Genomic DNA, 17,648 nt, shown 5'->3' on the forward strand with positions numbered 1-17,648 from the left:
TGTTATTTTTTTTCAGGTAACAAACATATTCTGATCTGATCCTGCCGGAAACCATGCGTCCCCGTGTGGCCCCGCGTGGCTTCCGTAGAACCCACTGAAGCAGCCACGTTTTCTCGTACTCGTACTCCACAAACCCACGTTGTCTCGTACTCCGGTAAACATCAATCCGTCGGAGGTCCAAGATCGTCGCCAAGGTGTCACATCCGGGTTTTGATCAGCTCGTCGAGGAGCAAAAGTCCAACACGGCAAAGATGCTGCCACGGCCGCCTCAGAAGAATACCAACATTCAAGCCGGAGGCTGCGGTCAAGGCAAATCCCGAAGGAAGCCAAGTTGGAGAAGAATCGCAAGCTAAATTAAGTGAACAAGTAAATATTTTTTTGAAATTTTGACAGCTTGAATAAAAAAAAAACAATAAAAACAAAACAACCGTTTTTTAACTGAAACATAACCTGAAAATCCGAAATGACAGCACACGACAATAGCACGACATTCTAAATAACAAAACCGTGCGACGTCGGTCGAATGTCGTACGACAATGTCGTACAATTTCGATCATCGATCGCACGACAAATACGACATTTTGGTGCAAAAACGTATGACATTCGCGCGAAAGTCGCACGACATTGTCGTGCGACGTCGTACGATTGCACGGACGACAAACGACGGACGTCCGACGGACTTTTCAGTCAGGGACTCTCTTCGGGAAAGTTGGAGAGCACCTTCTAGAGCAACCGAACCGGTTTTAATATAATTTAATAGATCTAGGGTTTTTTCTCAAAATTTATTTTCCCTAAAAGAGCATGCAGCTAGCAACATCTAAACTTAGAAACATGTACCCTCCCTGTAAAGGCTAATGAATTGATCTCAGTTGAAAGGTTCTCCAAATCTCTGAATTGCAAATGTAACATCCTGGAGCAGAACTGTTAAATTCTAATAAACACCAATTGAATTGAATTGAATATAATTTAATAGCGTGAAACGTGAATTTTATAAATATCAAAATCCAAAAATATGGGTTCCCACAGAAAAAATGGGCGAAATTGTACACTCAAAATCAGAAGCACCCCTCAAAAAGGGTTCTTTCTACCTTTTGTCTGTCAACATAAGGTAGACAAACCCTTTTGAAAAGGTTTAAACCATAAAAAAAAGGTTTGTCTACCTTATGTTTACAGATAAAGGATAGAAAGAACTCTTTTTGAGGGGTACTTCTGATTTTGAGTGTATGATTGTTTTTGTTACGCAAAAGCTTTACCCCTCTTTTAAAAATCATCAAATCTAAATACAATAATTTGACGGTAACATTTCAAAAGGCATCATGTACATTTTGACACTTTCTGGGTTATTGCATATTCTAAAAGTACTCCTAATAAGCTACCTCTCCACCAAAAATGAGCAAAAGTTACTTCAGTAAAGTCTGTTTAATCATGATTTTAAATAAAGTAACATAAACAAAATCTCTGCCATCAGCAGTCCCTGTTTATATAGCTCTGTCAACCTGTCAAACAAAAGACTACATGAACCTCGTGACGAAAAAAAGCAACATGAACAAAGCGCCATGTACATTCGGCGAGGAAAAACAAAGCGTCCCCCTCAATGACAGCAGGGTGATATAGACGTTGGTGATTTCAAAAGAAGTTATGTTTGTTTTTCTTAAATAAAACGACGGAAATAATGTTTTATTGAATTTGGATGATCAAGTATCAATGAAAGCAACGTTTTACATCGTTTGTTATTATTAAAACATCTTATTTTGCTTTTATATTAAAATGGGAATTGAAAATGGATGCTCAACATTCAAATGCGTTTTTCTCAAAACGCATGGTTTGTACCAAGGGAATGATGGAAAGAGAGGAATCACAAATCCTTATAAATAATTTCAAGATTGTTCAGGTGTAAACCGAAAACGCGACCAAAAATTAAAGTGTAAGAATAAGGCTTTTAATTGCTTATTTCATTGTCGGTGTACAGGCCGCCGCACGGTTTAATCATTTTCTGACGTACATTTAATTTTGCAGTCCAAAACCAGTCATTGAATTAAAAAAATATAAAATTCTTTTTCAAATTTTCTTTTCTTGATTTGTGTGCACCTACGGCGAAGACCAAGATTGTTTACTTTTTGCTCTTTGGTCTGACAGTCTTGGTCTGACAGATTTGGTCTGACAGCTTTATCATGGATTTTGGTCTGGTCTAGGCGAGGGATAGGACACAGCACCTTCCTGGTTTGTACATGATGCTTTTTGAAATGTTGGCGTCGATATATTATGCAGTAACAAGGCTAAAACATCTGTTCCAATTCGCCCCATCTGTCCCGATTCGCCCCAGATGATGGTACACTTAAACGAAAATTTAATATTTCAAAAAAATAATGATTGATAAAGTTGTAATTTTAAAAAGAAATCATTTAAAAACAAAAAAAAATATTGTTGTTTATTGAATATTAGAATTAAAGGAATTTATAGAATGAAGAACTTTTAAATGTAAATATTTTCAGAATTTTGAAAATCTTTGAGTACCTCAATTTTAAGTAATTGGGAATTTTGGAGTTTCGAGCATCGTAGAAATTTCAAACCTATTAGACTTGGTCGGTCTTATGAGGAAGCTAACTCGTAAAGCCTGATCTACATCGGGAAACTGCTGCGATCCTACGCTGCGCCGCGATGACAAATGTGAAAAATTTTCGTTCTAAATACGCAGACTTTCCTGCGAGTATCCACAATGGGCTGCGTTGGTTGCTGTGATTTCCCATTTGGAACTGTCAACGCAGAAATCCTGCGAAAATTTTCATTTATTTCAAAATTTAGAACATGCGACCTGCGGTCTGCGATTTTAGTACAGAATCGCAGCAACGCAGCATTGTCATTGTAGAAGATCAGATTGATTTGCATGTGTTTAAAACTTGCGCTTGCATCTGCGATCCTGCGAGTTTCCTATTGTAGACCAGGCTTAATCCAATATTTCTAACTAGAAAATAAAAGTGCGAATTTACGCAAAACGCCTTCGATATACTATACGAAACTATCGCAAAAAACGCTGACTTAAGATTAACGTGTCTACACTGTATTGCTCATAAAAAGTATTTCCAACTTAACACCATGTAATAAAAATAGTAATTGCAGATTTTATGGAAAGTTCTAAATTTTTTAAATGCTTTTTCAGGAAGATATAACAATACATGTATATTTTTCCTCTGATATTCGGATTCAACACCAATATATTCGGTAATTCGGTAATTTCGGAATACACCCTTCCGGCAGCAGCTGAAGATTCATGCAGTCCCACGTCGCATGTTCGGGTGTAGACCTACGGAAGACCTTGCCGCGAGGATAGGTGAGTAAGACTATACGAGCCACCTACGGCATAATTCCTCGGGCTCCCCAGGTCAACCATAAGCTACCCCAGGTTCTCCGTGCAGGACGCATTGGGGGTAGAAAGCGGATAGAATAAGCAAAAGATCAAAGCAAGCCGCAACTTCTGAACATTTTCATCGAGATGACAACAACTCTGCGTGGGTGCAAAACTCGCCAGGAACAAGTAAGAACTCTTGGAGCTTTCATCTTAAAATACAGTGCGTAGTTTACTCGTTCTAGTGATTTTGAATATTTCAATGGATTTATTTTTTTAGTTTTAGGTTAGGATTAGTTGTTAAAGTGATTTTTTTTTCTTTTTTACCCAAATGTATTCAATTCAATGCAATAATGTAAAACAATTTGAAGCAAATAAATAAATGTGATCAGTTAATAATAAAACGAAAAATACAACAAAGATGAAGAGCATTAGGCCATACCACTTATCATGTAAAAGAAATGTAATTATTATAAGAATGTTCAATAAAGACATATTTAATTTCAAAAAATTTCAAAGCAAGCCGCGAGGCATACTTTAAAGTGGTTTGTATCTGCAAAGGAATTTGTATTAACAAAAGGATCAAACATAAAGAGGCGATACTAATTAATACTTTCCTGCGACCTTGGAGGTCTCTCGGTCGGACATAAAGCCGTGGACACCATGCTTGGTAGCAATCCTCGTCAGTCGGTGTGGTATTGATCACAGCTGGTGTTTATTTGTCCTCAACGTCTGTTGTATCCTGCGGCTGCGTAGCAAGTCAGATGCTCGCTCATTCAGTTTGAAACGAAAAGAACAAAAGAGAACACAAGAAAACATTAGATTTTGATAGTGAGTTTCAACTCAGCTGTAAAGTGTAATTTAATATTAAATATAAACAATTAAAATAATATTTTCACTTCATGATTCTTTACTGACACTTTATTTATTTTGCTTTCACTATCACTTTCACTATTTCTTCGGGTCGTCTAAATTTCGTCGTGTTCCCGTACTTGGAAATTTCCGCATAACTAATCACTGCTGGTTATTAGTGTCATGTCGAACATGTTACAAGCTAACACAACAGTGGCACAGAAACAGAACTTCACAAGCACGGGAATTTGCACACGACATCCCAGTGAATTAATACCGAGCTCTAACTATTTTCATACAACTATTACCTAAAATGTCCAAAGCAGCTCAGCAAAACTCACTGGGAGCGTTCCACAATTTAGCCCCATCCGGGGGGGAGCTTATCCCTTTGTACCCTCATGTTTGTTTACTTTCAACCGTAGTCTAGGTAGTCCAACAATGTTCAGCACAAGTTTGAATCGAAAGCAATTGCTTCAACAGCTGAACGTATCAAACTGTTGCTTCCCTTGCTGAACTAACTATTCTCCTGTTACTAAGGAAACAAAAGGATAAAACATCATGATTTGATGTTCTAACAGGTACGTTCAACTAGCCAGCTGCGAGACCCATCAGCCCGGCCGGGAACCAGTCCATATCTGTCGAGTACAGCATACGGTGTGGTTCACAAAATATCAAATACAGTGAACACAACACTAAGGCTATACATATGAACTGGCGGGATGGAAGCACGTGGACACCTCCCCCCATTCGGATTCAACACCAATATATTGAAACTATTTTTATATCCCATATGGTCTAGTGGCTAGGATATCTGGCTTTCACCCAGAAGGCCCGGGTTCGATTCCCGGTATGGGAAATATTTTACAACATTTTATAGTCCGCCAAATCACGGAGATTTGATTATATTTTAAATTAAATTATTATCCGCTTTGTTTAATATTGGGTCTTGAATTGTTTTTTTGTGCGGCTTCGGCAAAATAATATGATTTCGTCGAAGCTCACTCGTCAATAACTGGCTCGTTGGTCTAGGGGTATGATTCTCGCTTCGGGTGCGAGAGGTCCCGGGTTCAAATCCCGGACGAGCCCGCAACTCTCCTCATCACACGGTGGGGAAGTTCTTTTTTGCTCATTCTATTGCAGATTGCAGCGATTTTTAGACAATCGTGCAACTTGTGGAAAGCTCTATACAAAAGTGCACACCTCAAACTACAGCAGAAAAAAACTGTCTAAGACACACACCCTAGTTCGAAACTGTTCTAAAGTGTTCGAAAGCAACAAAGCTCAGTCGAGACACGCACCACTCTAGGCGAGCGGGGGGGAGAAGGGGTAGGATTTCAAGTGTGCAAATATTTGGTGTGCAGTTATGATTTGCAAGGGTGGAGAATTTGGTGCAAAGTGTGCAATATAACCGAAGCTGACAAAACGCGCTTCTTCGTTCCAATAGTTCCAATTTATTTCTCTCTCTTCTTTAATAGCTAACAAAATTTTCTCGACGACATTAAAATCTAACGCTTACTCACAGGTTGATTAATTTTACGCAGTCTGACTGCGCTGCTGCTGCTCATCGGAACAGCGAGAGCCGCCGGTTACCGGGCAGTCGCCCCTCGCCGCCAGCCAGCGCCGTCTGGATGTCCTTGACGTCGGGAATGCCCTTGATTTCTCCGCGTGCGGCCAGTGCCGGCGGCGAGGCCAGGAATCGCTTCGCCACGTTCTGGATGTCCTCGGCGGTGATTTTCTCTGGAAAATTAATTTGGGGTGGTGAAAAGCGGCATTTTTTGAAAAAGGGGGGGGATTTTGGTCTTACCGATCTCCTGGATGAAATGCTCGGGTCGTCTTCGCTCGCCGGTGGCCAACACTTGGCGTCCAATGTCCTCGAAGACGACGGGGCGCGCTTCCAGGTTCATCAGCAGCATGGACTGGAGTTGGGTTTTGGCGCGGCGAAGTTCCTGGTCGCCGGGTCGGCCCTGCATCGCGTACAGTTCCCGCGTGATGACTTCGACGAGACTCTTGACGTGGGTGGGCGGTGCCGTGGCGTGGATGCAAAACAGGCCGGAATCGCCGTACGCGTGGTTGTACGCCGTGGCGCTGTACATCCAGTGGTACCGGTTGAGGACGTTCGTGTAGAGCCGAGTGTACATGCCCTTGCCCGGGCCTCCGGCGGAGAAGGAACCGCCGCCGCCCATCATGATGTTCAGCACGCAGGCCGCGATGAAGTCTTTGTCCTGGTGGGAGCAACCTTTGAGACCGATCACGACGTGGGCCAGCTCGGGAAGACCGACTGCGGCGTACACCGGGATGGCACATTCCTCCAGCTTGGATCCTCCGGTGTACTGCGCGATCGAAGTGTCCACTCCGGTCGGATTTTTAGCGTGAACCTTCTCCGATTCCCAGGTGGCCGATCCCTCGACGAAGAAACGCTCCGCCAAACGGACCAGCTCATCGTGGGGAACGCCAACCCCTGCCAAAACCATCCGATCCGGCGTGTGATGATGGCGCAAGTACGTCAACAGCATGTTCCGGTCGATTTGATCCGCAGTCTTCAACGGACAAAGTTTCGGCAATCCCAGCGTGTTGTCCCGGAACCCGGCTGCGTGAATCATGTCCATCAAAATCGGCTCCTGCTCGGGTCTCATCCCCAGCGTCTCCAGCTCAAACTTGACCGTCTGCCGGGCAAACTCCACCTCTTCATTGGCCAACCGCGGCCGCAGCACCACATCCGCCAATATCCGCGTAACGGCCTCAACCCCGCGACTGTCCGCACTCGCCGCATACACAAACGTGTCCCGCGAGCTCTGACAATCGCAAATCCCACCATGCTTCTCCAACTCCTTAAAGATCACGTCCTTCTCCCCAAAGCTGGCCGTCGACTGAAACGCCAACTTCTCCAAAAAGTGCGAAATCCCGCTCGGATAGGCCAACTCGTACCGCGGCCCGGAATCAATCACCACCCCCACCGTACAAAACTGCCCAAACCGGTTCTCCGACGCCACCCGCAACCCGTTCGAAAGGCGCGTAACCTGCGTCACGTTGCTCTGGTCCCCGGGCCTCGCATACTGCACCGGTCCCAAGTCCGGAACCGGCTGCGACAGCGGCGGCAACGCCGTCACCACCTCCTTCGACGGAACGTTCACCGTCGGTCCATCCGGAACGCTGGCCCGGCCACCCTCGACCGGACCGCTGACGTAAGGCCGAACGCTGGTGTAACTGCGGAACAACAACAAGAAAAGATTAAAGACACATTTTCGAGGTTACTGCGCTCGGATCGTCTTACTATTTGTTCAGGAATATCCGCCGGGCGAAGGCCTGCGCGGTACCGAGGGGCAACGAGAGCATGTTGCGGTGCTGGAGGGAGCAAGATTTGGAGGCTTTTTAACCCGGATTTTGTGCGATTTTATGACGAAATTTGATGTCCTGAAAATCAACTACGGCCGAAGGATTTGGAAGTCGCAGATCGAGTTTGACAGATGGATGAATCTCGCGGTGGGGTGAACGAAATGAATTTGGCAGTGTTGCCAAACGGTGTTGGAGAGTTCATTTATAGTGAAACGTTTGAAAATGGAGTCTGTATATTAATTCTACAACACAAAAATAAAAAAAAAATATTTACAAAAATACTAAAATACTAAAATACTAAAAAACTTAAATACTAAAATACTAAAATACTAAAATACTAAAATACTAAAATACTAAAATACTAAAATACTAAAATACTAAAATACTAAAAAACTAAAATACTAAAATACTAAAATACTAAAATACTAAAATACAAAAATACATAAATACATAAATACATAAATACATAATACAAAAATACAAGAATACAAAATTACAAAAATACAGAAATAAAAAAAAAACAAAAATATAAATACAAAACTAATATTTTTGTTTAAAAAAAACCAAAAAAAAACAAAAAAAAAACAAAAATATAAATACAAAACTTTAAAATTCCAGAAAAGGAGCGGCCGTGGCTGATTGGTTACGGTGTTCGCTTTGTAAGCGAATGGTCCTGGGTTCGATTCCCATCTGCTCCCAACGAGAAAGTATAGGAAATATTAATCTTGAAACTCTGAACATGAACGAAAAATCAATGTCGCTCGATTCGGGGTTCGTTCCCCCGTCCTTTGGATTGGTAAGCAAAAATGCTAACCACTAGGCCATCACGGCTTGGTGAGCTATGACTGGAATTAGGAATAATGTTACTGTCAACTATATACGCGCTGGGTCCTTGTCCATTTGACAAGGGTTCGGAAGTTCTAAATAACGTTTGAACCCGATTGGTCCAAACGTTCTTCAGGGCGGGGCTTGTCGATAAAGCTGAAGTACCTCGCGCTCGGCTAGCCAGCGTAGAAATGGGTCACCGAAGCTCGGCAGAGCTAACACCTTCCAAATGCCTATGCGAGTTATTTGCATGTATAGAACGTAGATCTAAAAATACATGGAAACAACTTTGGCTGGTTGCAAAAAAAAAAAAAACTTTCAAAATTCCAGAAAATCAATCAATCAATCAATCGAAAATTCCTAAAATTCAAAAGAATCCAAAATTTTAATTAAAAACAAAAAATTAAAAAAAATTTAAATTACAAAAATATAAAAAATAAACAAAACTCTAAAATTTTATCAATTCCACAAATTAAAAAAAATGGAAATTCCTAAAATAAAAAAATCTAAAAATTAAAAAGATCTTAAACCTAGTCTTAAACTTTAAAATTCAAAAACAAAACAGATAGATTAGATTTACAAAATTCCAAAAATTAGTAAAAATTGAAATATCATACATAAAAGTCTACATAAAACTCCAAAAATTAAAAAAAATTAAAACCAAAAATATTGGAAACTCCAACATTTCAAAAATTCCAGAAATTTAAAAAATCTAACAAACATAAAATTAGGAAAAAAACTAAAAAAAAACTAAATTTTCAAAAAAATCGAAAAAATTAAAAATTATCAATTTCTAGAATTAAAAAAATTACAAAAACACAGACAAACTAACAAACAAAACATATAAAAAAATGAATTCTAAATTTTTTTCAAATAAAAAAAACAATCAAAAGGAATTTGAAAGTTCCATATAATTTAGAAATAAATCTTCAGAAAATCAAGAAAAATTAACTCTGAATCTATATATCATTTAAAAATCATTAAGTTTCAAGTTTTTGCTTTTTGTTTAGTTCTTGAAATTTTTGGTATTGTTTGCTCTCACCAACATGAGCAGACATCCAAAGATCTACGAAATACGCATTCAAAACTTAGCTCCCGACTGGTGTCGACAGATTTTTTCTTCTTCGGGCCAATACGCACCTTCCAAGAAAAGGGGTCAAGAAATGACTTTACGACCAGCAGAACAAAGGAGAGGGAACGATTTCTTGGGGTTTTTCTTCATCCTATCTGGCTTGCCTTTGCTGCCGCTGCTGCCCATTTGATTTTTTTTGACCTTCCGAAGTGCGTATACCGCTCAATACAGATGAACTCGAGGGCAAACTCGGTAGGAATCAAATCGGGTAGCATAAAGAGTCCTATAGCTTAAAATCAAAATTTTATGTACAACGGTACAAAACACGATTAAAGACCATTTCTGATCACTTTTTTTTAATTTTTATGCAAAAAAATAAAATTACAGTACAACATTGTTTCGATGGATCGCCTATCAAGTAGGACCTTTTCTGTAAAGATGGACCGCGATGGACCGCGAAGTTATTTTTTAAAAATTGATTTAAAAATCCATTTTAAACTCTTTGTGTTCGTACAAAGGGTCATTGTACTCAGAAAAATAAGCTTTATCATTGTGAACAATAATATCACCAATCTAAACTTGATTTTAGGACTCAATTGTTGAACTTTCGACATTTTTGAAAAAAGCTTGTAAATTTCTGACAGAAAGCCTTTTATTCCTCAACACTAAGATAGAAATTTCAGATCCCAATCTCGTTTTTGTATTTTGTATTTTGTTACTAATGCATTTATGTTTTGTATTAATGTGTTTACAAAAAAAGTATTATGTGTAAAAATAAATTCAATTCAAAATTCAAAAATATTCAAATGTAACGTAGTCCTACGTCATTCCAGTTATGATGGTGACCTAATGGCCTATCTACAATCACTTTAATTAGAAAATTGCACTTAGCTTAGGAATTTGAATCAATGGAAAAGAATCTGTTCTTCTACAATGGAAAAGTAATCAAATTAGAAACTTTACGTATGGTTCGGAAATTTCAAAATCTACGATAAGTTGACGTTTCCATATCAAAGGTAAACAAACAACTGCGTAGCAACGTATATCAGTCCAGCAAGTTTTCTAAGTTGATTGTAGATGACGGCCGTTATTTTGCGTACTTTTCTAAGTAACTCATTCATTTTACTTTACTTAATTATTCTAAGCTAAGTGATTGTAGATATATCTATAGGCCATAACTATTTTGACTTTTAAATCTGGCACCACGGTTCGCGTTCATCCGACAGAGCGTTCATTTCCCCGAGCTGTCACCCTTAATTCGTCACTGCGGTTTTGTAAACAACAAACTTTTCGGCTTGTTTTTTACGTTTACGAACGGTTTCGAGTTTTGGGGCCCGTTTATTTCACAAATTTGGCCAGATTTTCCGTTCAAAAGTGTTTAATTTTGTGCATTCTGACTAGCCATGGCCGACGCTCACAAGCGTAAAAAGGATTCCGGTGAGTTTCGTGCTGATTTTTTGTGTTGTGAAGAGTTTGAGTGAAACTAACCTCCAAATTTTGTAGATGTTTCGGGACCGGTTCGGGGCTCTCCGGTGAAGCGACCCCGGCTGGAGGACATCGGGCCGGAGGATGACGACGAGGACGAGCAGAAGCCAAAGGTGAAGATCGATCCGGCGCAGGCGGCGAACCGGTCCAAGCAGTGCCCGTATCTGGACACGATCAATCGGCATCTGCTGGACTTTGACTTTGAGAAGCTGTGCTCGGTGTCGTTGACCCGGATCAACGTGTACGCGTGCCTGGTGTGCGGGAAGTACTTTCAGGGGAGGGGGACCAACACGCACGCTTACACGCACTCGGTGGCGGAGGCTCATCATGTGTTTTTGAATTTGCAAACGTTGAAGTTTTATTGTTTGCCGGACAATTACGAGATTATCGATTCTTCGCTGGACGATATCAAGTACGTGCTGAATCCGGTGTTTAGCCAGCGTGATATTCGGAATTTGGACAAGGAGGACCAGAAGATGTCGCGGACGGTGGACGGAACGATTTACGCGCCTGGAATTGTGGGCATGAACAACATTAAGGCGAACGATTACTGTAACGTGATTCTGCAGTCGTTGTCGCACGTGAAGCCGATTCGGGACTTTTTCCTGATTGAGAAGAATTACGCCAACACCAAGAGACCGCCGGGAGACACGGCTTTCACGCTGGTTCAGCGGTTTGGGGAGTTGCTGCGGAAGTTGTGGAATCCACGCAACTTCAAAGCACACGTTTCGCCCCACGAAATGCTCCAGGCGGTTGTGCTGTGGTCCAGTAAGAAGTTCCAGATCACCGAGCAAGGCGACCCGATCGAATTCCTCTCCTGGTTCCTGCACAGCCTGCACAAACAACTCCGCGGCAACAAACAGCCCAACTCTTCGGTCGTCAACCGAACCTTCCTCGGCGAGATGAAGATCTACACCCGGAAGCTGCCCCCGACCGAGCTGGACGACGTCCAGAAGCAGCTGCTGCTTGCGACCGACGAGTACCAGGAAAAATCCGAAACCTCAACCTTTCTCTACCTGACGTGCGATCTGCCCGCGACGCCGCTCTTCATCGACGAGTTCAGGGAGAACATCATCCCGCAGGTCAACCTGTACCAGCTGCTGGCCAAATTCAACGCCGTCTCCGAGAAGGAGTACAAAACGTACAAGGAGAACTTCCTGAAGCGCTTCGAGATCACGCGACTGCCCAAGTTTGTCATCTTGTACATCAAGCGCTTCACCAAGAACACGTTCTTCCTGGAGAAGAACCCGACGATCGTCAACTTTCCGGTCAAGTGAGTAACTCGCGAAAAAAATTAATCATCAAACTAATTTAACTCAATTCCCCCCAGAAACATCGACTTTGGCGACATCCTGACGGAGGAGAACAAGCGCGCCCACCGCTTCACCAAGTACAACCTGGTGGCGAACATCGTGCACGACGGCGAGCCCAAGTCCGGCACGTACCGGTGCCACGTGCTGCAGAAGGGCACCAACCAGTGGTACGAGATGCAGGACCTGCACGTGACGAGCATTCTGCCGCAGATGATTACGCTGACGGAGGCGTACATTCAAATCTACGAGCAGCAGGAGGAGGAGGAGGATGGCGAGGGGGAAGAGGGAGTTCAGGATGTGCCGATGGCGGCCACGGTTGTTTAGGTAATTTCCCTATTTTTTCTTAGTTTTTCATTTCACTTGTTGTTCGGCAATTTTCTTGCAGTGCCGATTGTGTAGGTTCTAAAAATAAGGTTCAATAAATTGTTCACTTCGATGGAGTACCCGATTCGAGCGGTAGTTTGACTGTTTGCTCCATAGGAAATATGTACATTGTTTACTACCAATCGCGTCGGGTACTCAATTAGATAGTTTACCTATGCGACGAAAAAGTGGTACATTATTGATAAAAGGAAATTTGAGAAAACCCTTTGAGCTTGTTGAACTGTTTACAAGCCATTGATATGATGTGATATTTGACACGAAAAACGAAGATATTTAAAATTGATTTCAGTTGATTGCACTTAAATCTTCATTAAAAATTTGATCTTTTATGAAAAAAATCTGGGTTTTTCTGGGTGACAACAACTTTAAATATAATACGATTTTTTATAATTTTCTAGATTGTTAGATTTTGATGATTGTTAATGTTTTAATATCTGTTTGTATTTTTGTATTTTATTACTTTTTTATACTTTTGATTTCGTGCCAAACATTTCATCAGGGCGCAAACCCAAAAACCGCGATTGAGAATATCGCTATTTTTGTTATAAAATTTTAAACTTTTGAATTTGTAGATTTTTTTAATACTTTTTTTTTGCATTTATGTTGGTTTTTAATTTCTGTTTTTTTTAATTATTTTTATTTCTTTTAATTTTTATAATTTTTGCTGATTTTTTTTGTAGATTAAAAAATACCATCAGTCAAGCTTCTTTTTCAAATAGGAAATAAAAAAATGGTCTGGTTTTCGCCAGCGATTTCCTCGAATCGCTTTTTTGTGATTGTAACAAAACAAAAAAAAATCAAAAAACCACAAAAAATACAAAGATAAAAAATCCTTTTAACGGTGCACAGCAACCAGAACGTTTGCACCCAGATTTTTGTTGCAGACATTTTAGTATCTTTAAAACTACGGGTACTATCGAAATATTTTTTAATTCTTCCCCTAAAATACTGTCCACAAAGTAATTTACAACAAAGTTTCACTAATTTTACAATCCCGTAGTTGCAGGATTGGGTCCGTAAGTTTGACAATTTTGGAATAAGAAGACAACAACATAAGAAAACATAAGAATTAAAATATTAAAAAAGTCAAAGAAATCTTAAAATTTATAAATTGAAAATAAAAATCATATATTAAAAAAATACAAAAAAACTATTTTTTTTACAAAATATTTAAACAAATTAAAAACAATAAAAAAAACCAAAATTCAAAAATAAAATAAAACATAAAAAAAAATTGAAAAAGATCGAATCGCGGTTTTTGGTTTTGTGCCGTAATGATATATTTGGCACTTTATCAAAACATAAAAAAGCTAAAAAAAAATAACAAGAAGATAAAAACATTATACATTCAAAAAATCATCAATATCTAAAATTCTTATATAAAAAAAATCGGATAAAAAAATCAGCTCAAAAATAATAATAATTAAAAGAATTAAAAATAATTAAAAAATATCAGAAACAGAAACATTAAATATCCAAAAATTTAAAAATTGAGTTAAAAAAAATTGTTATTCAAAAAGTTTCAAAAATTAAAAGAAAAAAAAAGCGGTTTTTGGGTTTGCGCCCTGGTAAAATGTTTAGCACGAAATCAAAACTAAAAAAAATTGAAAATTACAAAAAAAGAAAATATCAAAAAGTTAATAAAATGTAATTCAAAAAATTGGAATGAAAAAAAGTCAACAAAATCTTAAAAGTTAAAATTAAATTAAAAATAAACAAAAAAAAATATATATAGGAAAATAACAACAAATTAAACAACTTAAAAACAATTGAAAAATTATCAAATCAATAAATTTAAAACCAACACTATAAATTCTATAAAAATTAATAAAAAATTAAAAAATCCAAAAAATTTAAAAAAAGAATAATTGAAAAAAGTGCAATTTTCTCGATTCGCGGTTTTCAGTTTTATGCCCTAATGAAATATTTGGCACTAAATCAAAACATTAAAAAAAGTAAAAAAATCAAGAATAAAAAAAATCAAAAAGATAAAAACTTAAATTTAAAAAAAAACCAATTGAATGGACACATTCCGTCGTGACGTTGCAACGCTTTGACTTTTCTTTTTTTCAGTATTTCGGCTGTAACTAAAAAAATACATTGAAAAGGTACATATGTTATTACAGATTCGGAAAGTACATTAAATTTCCTATAAGAAACAATGTTGAAACATTATTTTAAGCGAATATTCTATTTTTGAGAGGGGAATATGTAGCGTGACGTTGCAACGCGTGACTTTTTCTCAATCCTGACCCAATTCATGTTTCGCCATTAACTCTGCTCTGTTAAACGGCAAATTTGGAGTTCTTCTTCCATTTTTAGTGTAAAATTGGCCAACAAATCGAATGCAATCATTAGTTTTTCGAAAAAATCAAACCTCGATTTTTAAAGACCATTTACATTTCGTGACGTTGCAACGCACTGTTTTTGAAAACAGGGTTTTTCGTTGCGTTGCAACGTCACGAAATGTTAGTTTCAAAATAAATCAAAGTTTTTGTTAGTTTGAGCAACTGTAGGTTATGATTTTATTATTAGACATTAATAGACAGTACAAGGACATGTGAATTGATTGGCCCGCCCATGTTAGACCGCCCCCCCCCCCACCTCCCCCTATACCGCTTTCACAGTAGCAGTACGATTTACAAAGTTTTCCAAGCATTTTCTAAGTAAAAAATAAATATTTGTATTATTCCATTATCACGAAGGACAGCCCCCCCCCCTACTCCCACCTCCTCTATCCATGTTATGGGGCGTCCATGCATTACGTAACGTCGTAATATCAAGGGGGAGGGGGGCGCGGTTCGAGGATTTATACAAAAAAAATGTATCGGAAATGTATTACCAGGGGGTGGAGGGGGTCTAAAAATATAAATGTTTTGTTACGTAATGCAAGAACGCTCGTAAGTAACACGTGTAAGTTTTAGAAGGGAGGTATGGAGCTTCAAGTTTTCAGGAGGGCAGAAATTTATAACTTAAGTGCCCATATCGTTTGTTGATGGCCCCTAAGGGGTGATTTGCGAACAACGTAACTTATTTTGTTGACTTTTGTGCTTTTTAAATTAAATTTGAGGAAATAATAAAACTGTTTACCTGCGCAACATAACATTTTTAATTGCGAACAACTAAACGTTGCATACAACTTATTTAGGTAAGGGTTCGTCCAACAACAAAGTGACAAAAGTTTGTAAAAAAACAATCAAATCACGTGATTATTATTGTTTGGTGAATTTCACCGTAATTTGGCCTACATAAGGGTGTGCGATAAAAAAAAATCGTTGCGTTGTATTAGAATGCACCCTCACATAAATCAGTTTATCATAAAGGGGCCATCCAGTAACCACGTGATTATTTTTTTGAAAGTTTTAGAATTTTTCCCCATTGTGAACATCGGTCTATTTTGATTTACTCAACAAGTTTTATAAAATACATACTTTTTTCGAGTTGCTACAAACCTAAGTGACGGAATTTGTGAATGACCCACGTACAATTTTTCTGTAAATAGACTCGGAAACATTATATAAAACATATATAATATTTATTATCCTTTGATCTCCAACAATCAACTACGCATACACCTTTTTTGCCATGTGACCAATATGATTTAAAATTTCGTGACGTTGCAACGCAAACTTAAACCTGTTGTAACTTTGGATCTAGACAACCAATTTAGTCGCTCTAGGTTGCAATTGAAAGCTCTTTCCAAGTACAAAGAGCATCCGAAATATCAAAATGATTGAATGTTTAGTTTTCTGTTGAAATAAACAACTGTCCCTTTTTTGTGACGTTGCAACGCAATAAAATGGTAAACTTACACTAGTTTGAAAAAATACTTAACTTAAGATAAACTGTAAATCCATGACATTTCCGTTTAGTACATCTAAAAACCTACAAAATGCAATCAAAATAATAATTTTTGGATTTTATTTCGCTGAAAACCAGGAGTTTTTAGAAAAATGTTTTAAAACGCTGATTTTATCACGAATTGTTGCATAACTTAACCAACTTGTACATAATGATATTCAAAAGTTCAATTAATGAAAACCATGATTTTTGAAGCTTCAAGTAGTCTAGAATCGAGGAAAAATATCCAAATAGCTCATACACGCTTTTCAAAATTTCATCCTAAGATGTACATTGCCGGAGAATGTGTCATGAAACAATCTTTGCAATCTGAAAATTCATAAAATTGAAAAAAAATATCAGATAAAAAAATCTACAAAAAACTTCAAAATTTAACAACATAAAATAAAAATCAAAAGTTATTAAAAGCAATTAAAAATATCAGAAATGAAAAGCAAATATTTAAATCCAATAAATAAAAAATAGGGTTTAAAAAATTAAAAGAAAAATAGCAATATTCTCGAATCGCGGTTATTGATGTTGTGCCCTGATGAAATGTTTGGCACGAAATCGAAACAAAAAAATAAGAATTAAAAATCAAAAAACTACAAAATGTAAAAAATCTAAAATTAAAAAAATTGTAATAAAAAAAACGGGTTGATTTAAAAAACAAAAAAAATCATAAAATTCATATATTAATGATATATAAAAAATCTGATATTCATATCAAATATTTACAGAAAAACTGGAAATTTAAACAACAAATCAAATGAATAAAAAACAATAAAAAACATCCAAAAATGAAAAACCAAGATTACAAATCTAAAAAAAAAAAAAACAAAGTTTCCAAAAATCCTAAAACAAATAAAGATTAACAAAAACAAAAATAATAATGAAAAATGTGCAACTTTCTCGAATCGCGGTCTGTGGTTTTGTGCCTTAATAAAATGTTTGGTATGAAATCAACTACAAACAATTAAAAATATCAAAGAAATAAAAAAATAATTTAAAAAATCAGCATGATTAAAAGTCAACAAAATCTGAAGAATCAAAAATTCAAAATAAACAAAAAAAGAAATATTAAAAAATATGTAAAAAACTATAAATTTTAACAACAAATTAAACGGATTAAAAACAATATTAAAATTTATCAAAAAATTAATAACCACAATTAAAAATCCAAAAACTAAAAAAAAAAATT

At 37.6% G+C, this 17,648-nt stretch overlaps 2 protein-coding genes and 2 non-coding genes across 4 annotated transcripts; 3 read left to right on the forward strand and 1 right to left on the reverse strand.

Annotated features, from left to right (window-relative positions):
• Positions 1-4,979: 4,979 nt before the first annotated feature.
• Positions 4,980-5,051, forward strand: Trnae-uuc. Its single transcript has one exon. It is a non-coding gene; the product is annotated as a tRNA-Glu (tRNA).
• A 158-nt stretch (positions 5,052-5,209) lies between these two features.
• On the forward strand, positions 5,210-5,281 carry Trnap-cgg. Its single transcript has one exon. It is a non-coding gene; the product is annotated as a tRNA-Pro (tRNA).
• Positions 5,282-5,626: 345 nt separating this feature from the next.
• Positions 5,627-7,661, reverse strand: LOC6033169 (mitochondrial-processing peptidase subunit alpha). The gene is made up of 3 exons (XM_038256476.1): positions 7,467-7,661; positions 6,000-7,399; positions 5,627-5,932 (listed from the first exon to the last, which is right to left on the reverse strand). Exons 1-3 carry the CDS (start codon positions 7,526-7,528, stop codon positions 5,757-5,759), a joined length of 1,638 nt encoding a protein of 545 aa, XP_038112404.1. The 5' UTR covers positions 7,529-7,661; the 3' UTR covers positions 5,627-5,756.
• Positions 7,662-10,699: 3,038 nt separating this feature from the next.
• Positions 10,700-12,774, forward strand: LOC6033168 (U4/U6.U5 tri-snRNP-associated protein 2). Its single transcript, XM_038257186.1, has 3 exons — positions 10,700-10,862; positions 10,929-12,183; positions 12,241-12,774. Exons 1-3 carry the CDS (start codon positions 10,829-10,831, stop codon positions 12,545-12,547), a joined length of 1,596 nt encoding a protein of 531 aa, XP_038113114.1. The 5' UTR covers positions 10,700-10,828; the 3' UTR covers positions 12,548-12,774.
• The last annotated feature ends 4,874 nt before the right edge of the window (positions 12,775-17,648 follow it).

The sequence above is a fragment of the Culex quinquefasciatus genome, chromosome 2 (genome assembly GCF_015732765.1).
Source record: "Culex quinquefasciatus strain JHB chromosome 2, VPISU_Cqui_1.0_pri_paternal, whole genome shotgun sequence".
In the NCBI taxonomy this organism is placed as follows: domain Eukaryota; kingdom Metazoa; phylum Arthropoda; class Insecta; order Diptera; family Culicidae; genus Culex; species Culex quinquefasciatus.